The 6,444-nt window shown below is 45.8% G+C and overlaps 1 protein-coding gene across 1 annotated transcript in view; it reads left to right on the forward strand.

The window, feature by feature from the left end:
* nrg1 (neuregulin 1) overlaps window positions 1–4,171 on the forward strand; it is a 151,852-nt gene extending 147,681 nt beyond the window's left edge. The window contains exons 10-11 of the mRNA XM_042336801.1: window positions 246–449; window positions 3,048–4,171. Of these exons, the coding sequence (XP_042192735.1) occupies window positions 246–449; window positions 3,048–3,699 (856 nt within the window). The 3' untranslated portion in view covers window positions 3,700–4,171. The remainder of the gene's footprint in view (window positions 1–245; window positions 450–3,047) is intronic.
* The last annotated feature ends 2,273 nt before the right edge of the window (window positions 4,172–6,444 follow it).

The raw sequence follows: 6,444 nt of genomic DNA on the forward strand, positions 1-6,444 counted from the left end.
AGACACTATATCAAATGCAAAGTTTATTATATTATACAGTCCTCCCATTGACCTGCATGAGCTCAGTGTCTAAAAAGTGCTTTATCAACTTGACAAACCCAAATGTCACTATCTTTCAGTATATATTGTCTTTGGTAGCTGAAAGGGTGATTTAGACCTGACCAGTGAATGCCAGTCTTGGTGTCGTTGCCCTTGTCCTTCACCGTCAATTTGTAACATAAAGTTCCTTCCTCTTACTCTCACAGTTGGAGTACAGGACAAACAGAAAGCCTCGCCTCAGATGGACGTTCTGTGCTTGTGACATCGTCAATAGAAACCAGCACACAGATCAGCCCGAACAATCACCGGGGTCGCCTCAATGGTGTAGCAAGTCGCAGAGAGATGCACATCTGTATGAAGAACTGGAGAGAAACGCCAGATTCTCTCCGAGATTCCCCTCACAGTGAAAGGTAGATTGTGTGTGAAGATACCAGTGCAGCAGTTGGGTTGGGTTGCGTGTGAAGGAACAGCGTTTGGTTCCAGTGTGCAGCTTTGAAGCTAACCCAGTCAGAAAATCTTTAAAATATAATGTGACATTGCAGTCTTAGTTTCACCCAGTCAATATCTGCTCTCCAGCACACAACCTAAAGCTGTAAATAAAGTGGCAATGTGCTATAAATACTAGATAGAGGCAATGGGACTATTCCCAACATTTATACAACTAACAACTGATCATAGTATTAACATCTGTATAAGGAAAGAGTGACAATTTTGTAACATGTTTATTTTAGGGTGTTTGCCTCTTATACTCTAAGGCAAGCCTATATATTACTCTGATTCTCTGCAGCACATTCTCTCCCAAATTAATTCAGGTCCTTATTATCAATAATAATAATATGTATATCCTATGAAGCACTTTGAAATGTCCTGATGTGAAACAAACTTTCAAAGAGGTAGGATTTGAGACAGGACTTAAAGACAAGAGAGGGGTCTAGATGATAATAACAATAGTAATCCTTGCATTTGACATAGCTTCTTATCACAGCATTGAGACGTCTCAAAGTGCATCACAGAATATATTCTAAAGTGGATTGACTGTGTACTTTGTGGGCGAAACACAGCAGCCAATTGTGCACAGCACTGTCCCACAAACAGGCATGGAGTCAGTAATTATTTTTTGAAAAATTTATTACCCCCGGAAAAGCGATCCGACAATCAACTAACAACCGGGTTCCTACCTACTGCTAGGTAAACAGTGTGGAGTAAGTAAACTTGCCCAACATTTCGTTCTGCCGGGAATCAAACCCAGATCCTGCCTGAGAATGGAACCCAACAACAACAACAACAAAATTACATTTATAGAGCGCCTTTCACGTTGGGAGGACATCCCAAAGCGCTGAACAGTCAGATGTCAGGGCCCGAGCATGGGGGAGGGGTGGTATAGGAGTGAGGGAAGGCAGAGAGGTGGGACGGAGACCAAAGGCACAGTTGAAGAGAAGGTTTCTTGAGACCGGCCTTAAAGGAGGCAAGGCAAAGAATGGAGTTCCAGAATGTGGGGGCAGAGAGGCTGAAAGCCCGGCCACCGATGGTAGGGCGGGTCGGGCGGGAGAAATGGAGCAGGCCGGAGCCTGATGAACGGAGGGAGCGGGTAGGTTGGTAGGGAGTCAGCAGGTCAGAGAGGTAGGAGGGGGCAAGGCCATGGATGGCCTTAAAGGTGAGGACGAGGATCTTGAACTTGATCCTCTGGGGGATGGGGAGCCAGTGGAGTCGGTCGAGGGTGGGAGTGATGGGGGCACGGAGCCTGGTGTGTGAGAGTACACGAGCTGCAGAGTTTTGGATGATCTGCAGCTTGTGAAGGGAAGAGTTGGAAAAGCCGATGAGGAGGGAGTGACAGGTTCAAAGGTGTGGAAGGAGGGATGGGTAATTGTCGGATGGGTAATTGTGTGGGTGGGGGTAGGGAGGGGTTGGACATTGGGAGGGCAGTGGCAGCTGAGTGGATTCCCTCGATTTTGGACTCGAGGAAGTCCAGCATTTTCTCACAGTGAGAGTCAGAGGAAAGTATCTGCGAAGCGTGTCGGGGAGGGTGGAGGAGCCGGTTAGTGGTGGAGAACAGGAGCCTGGGATTGCCTTTCGCCTCCAGGATTAACCTGGAATAGAAGGATAATTTGGCCGAGGCAAGAGTGGAGCGGTAGGTTTTGATGAGGTCCAGCCAGACGTGGAGGTGGACCGTTAGGCCGGATTTGAGCCAAGTGTGTTTGGCAGCCCGCACCTGGCCCCAAGCGAGCGGAGGTGGCTGGTGAACTAGGGTGAGGATCGGGAATAGGAGGCAGTTCGGGAGGTGAGGGGGGCAAGGATGTCGAGTGTGGTGGAGAGGGTGCTATGGAGAAGAGTGAGTACAGTGAGTGGATTGTGCGAGAGTTGGGCCAGAGGGGGAGGAGATCAGGACTCCAGGGCAGCGGAGAAGGATTGCGGGGAGATCTTCTTCCATGGGCAGGAGAAGACGGTGGTAGGTTTGGAGACAGCGGGGAGAGGGATATGGGAGTTGAGGGAGATGAAATGGTGGTCAGAGATGGTGACATCCGAGACGCTGAGGCCCCGGGTGATCACCAGGTCGAGCGGGTGACTGTGGGATGTGGATGTAGCAGAGTGGATGTGGAGGGAGCGGTTGAGAGAAGAGAGGAGTGAAGAGAAGTCTGAGGAGATGGAGCAGGAGGGGATAAAGTGGAGGTTGAAGTCGCCTAGGATGATGAGGTGATTGGAGCAGAGGCAGAGGGAAGCAAAGAGAGTGGAGATGTCAGAGATGAAGTTGGGAGAGGATTTGGGGGGGCGGTAAAGTAAGAGAATGTTCAGAGAGAGGTGGAAGTGATGGCAGAGGGTAAGGTGTTCGAAGGAGGGGAACGAGCCAGTGGAGTAGGGAACCCAAGTCTCTCGCTTGTGAGGCGAGTGCTCTAACCACTGAGCTACAGTAAAAAGCAGGTATATCAAATGCATTTTATTTCATTGTAAAGATGAGTGTTCTGTGCGGGTATTGTTTTCTGACGTGTTATTCTGTGTTTGTGCCCTCACAGGTTTGTCTCTGCTATGACCACTCCAGCCAGAATGTCTCCTGTGGACTTCAGATCACCCATGTCCCCAACGTCCCCCGATTCGATCACCTCTCCTCCCGTTTCCAGCCTGACCATCTCCATTCCTTCCGTGGCCATCAGCCCTTTCACGGAGGAGGAGCGGCCCCTGCTCCTGGTCACACCACCCAAGCTGCGGGTGGAGGGAAAGAGGCACCAGCCTTACAGGCAACACCGTAGCAACACCCAGGACAGCAGCAGCCTCCCACCCAGCCCACTCCGGGTGGCCGAGGACGATGAGTACGAGACAACACAGGAGTACGAGCCGGTGCCGGAGCCGCCAAAGAAAGTGGCAGCCAGCAGGAGGGGGAAAAGAACAAAGCCCAGTAATGGGCACGTTTCCCACATGGCGGAGAGCGAGAGCAATAGCAGCTCGGAGAGCAGTAGCTCTGAAAGCGAAATGGAAGATGAACGAATAGGGGAGGACACACCATTCCTGAGCATACAGAATCCATTGGCAATGGGGGTGGAATCGCCAGCCTGCGCCTACCGGCTGACCGATAGCAGGACTAACTCTGCCAATAGGTACTCAGCACAGGAAGAGTTGCAAGTCAGGCTGTCCAGTGTAATTGCTAACCAGGACCCGATTGCTGTTTAAAACCAACTCTTAGATGCACCTGTAAAACTTTATTTTATATAATGAAGTACTCCAGATACTTTACTTTAAATTAAACAATTTTATTTTATTTTAGCGACAAGAGTCTTGCAGCAGGTAGAAGTCTTTTATAGATTAAAGTATATGTATGTATAAATAGCGTCCGGAATACTAATGTGCCATATGTAGCGTTTTTACAGTATTTCAACACAGAAAGATATCAATGGTGCCTTTGTGTTACTTTATGCTGAGAAAGGAGTCAATACAACAGTTACACAGTATTGCCACCTATACCTTGTTATAAGATAAGGTCTTTGCCTGCAGAATGCTTGTGATCTCAGTCTCTCTTTATTTGGGGAAGGGGAGTTCCTGGGGGTGGGGGGATTGGGGGACATAGAATAGGGTAGACTAGAGCAGGTTTACCTGTAAGCTGCCTAAAGAGCTAGGACACTGTTGTGTGCAATTGGCTGCCACGCTTCACCCACAAAATATAGAGTCAATTCACGTTACAATATATTCTGTGATGCAATGTGATAAGGCTCTATATCAAATGCAAGGATTATTATTATAGGAAAAAAATGCAACAACAACGACTTGCATTTATATAGCTCCCTTGATATGGGTGGTGTCTCAGAGCGATTAACAGCAATGTGGTTTGAAGCCAAGCTGGAAAGCCAGGGGAATAAATACATTAAGGAGATTCATCACATTTAGGCTGTTGATCTGCATGGTTCAGCAACAGTTACATTGCCTGTCTTTTTTGATGATATCTCATCGGTATGGGATAAAGGGGGGTTTTCTTTGTAAAGTCCCCAGGTACAAGGATGAGCAGAGCTGGGACTTTCCATTTGTACCAGTGTTCATTCACTAACTAGACCTGCAAAGTGTAGCTGGGCATTTGAAAGCAAACCCGTTTTGAAAGGGAATCGGCACGTGTATAAATGGATGAGCAGCCTATTCGGATATCCACTCTGAATTGGATCAAGTTATTATGATCGAACCTCAACCCCGCCCACCCCCCCGTTTAAAAGGAACCTGAGTCTCTTTGTTACATTGGGTTCTGGGCAAGGATTGTGAAAGGGCCAAATACATTTGATTTGGTGAGTTGGGCGGTAAGCTCTTCATCTGCAACCGAGTTTTGGCTGAGTTATGAGCATTGCTATTCAGTGGAGAGATGTGAAGTTCTTAAAGCTGGAGTGTGTGAGAAACAGGGATTAGGTTGAGAAAATCCACTACCTACCATCCCCTCCACACCCCCCACCCCCCCCCCCACCACCCCATGAGATGTAGATCCTGGATTCTGGCTGAAGGCAGACTGGTGGCAACGGAACTATTGGCTTGAGCATTTCTGCAACTGCTGCTTGGATTTTCTTATTATTTGGTACAGCGTGTTAAATATTTTAGTATTGGTCTGATCTGCAGCAAAGCTCCTCAGCAGCAGTGCAAAACCAAATGGAATATTGCAGCTTTAATCTTCGGAATGAGTAATTAAATAAACCTTTGCAGTTTGACATTGCGATAACCCTCTCCACACGCTCAGAGTAAGTAAGACTGCAACAAACTGCCGTTCATTTTGAGGCTTCACCATTACATTCATTGAAATGACTGTACGTTTCTGATATCTTCCTGTGTTTATAAAACGGTCATATTTAAAATCTTTCAAATAAACTTTTTAGTTTTTTTCGTTTAAATCTTGTACTTCATTAACACCCAGTTATTCTCATGTTACCATAACAGTCAACAATTTCAGTTTTGTTCCCCTTCATCTAGACAGAAACAACATTTTTACCCATCACAAGTTTTGCTTGTTTATTTATTATTTCAACCAAGGCAGTGCAAAATATCAAACTGCTACTTTGAAAATTATATTTCCTAATTATTCAACACTACAACACACCAATACTAATCATGCTTGTTCACTATTTCACTGTAAAAGTAGTACGTCAGCAACGTAGAGTGCTTTTTATTCTTTCGTAGCAATGTCAATTCAAGCTTGTTGTTTTTGTTTAATGCTCTGTCTTCTTAAAGTCATCACGTGTTATGTTAAATCACAAAAGCTGTGTGGCGGTAGCAAAAGGTAAACCCTTTAGGAATCGCATTGGCATTTCTGAAGCTCTTTATTGAATGCTTGAGAACACAGCACAGCAGGTTCCTCAAAGCGAGAGAGTTTCACCCCTCTTCATCCCTGCTTTAACCCAGTGGCTATACAGCCAGCATTCGACCTCAGGCTTTTCCAAAGGCAGTAATGATGTATTCATATTTTATCAGAGTGCCAGAAGGACACAGCCCAAAGTTTAGGGAGAGAGTGATAAAAATGGGCAAAGAGACACCGCTTAGCAACTTTTCAGGGGTTAATAATCCTTCAAAAAATATAAAAAATACTAATAATAATTTGATTACTCAATCCACAACTCAATCCACACTTCAACTGTGGGACACTAATGTGTGCAATTGGCTTCTGCATTTCGCCCACAATATATTCAGTCAATTCACTTTACAGTATATCCTGTGAAGCACTTTGAGATGTCTTGAAGATGTGATAAGGCACTATATCAAATGCAAGGATTGGTATTGTTATTAAGTGGTCGCAATCTGCCATTCCCGACCTTCTTTCATCTGAAACCTATAAACAATGCATTGGTTAATGAAAAATTGACCCAATCAAACCAGCACCATCTCCATCATTGCTCTCTCTAGCAAGTCTTTGCATAGAACTAAGTAAAAGCTTTCATCATCAACACAAATACC

This window comes from Callorhinchus milii, unplaced genomic scaffold, assembly GCF_018977255.1.
Source record: "Callorhinchus milii isolate IMCB2004 unplaced genomic scaffold, IMCB_Cmil_1.0 Scaffold1, whole genome shotgun sequence".
NCBI classification, from domain to species: Eukaryota; Metazoa; Chordata; class Chondrichthyes; order Chimaeriformes; family Callorhinchidae; genus Callorhinchus; species Callorhinchus milii.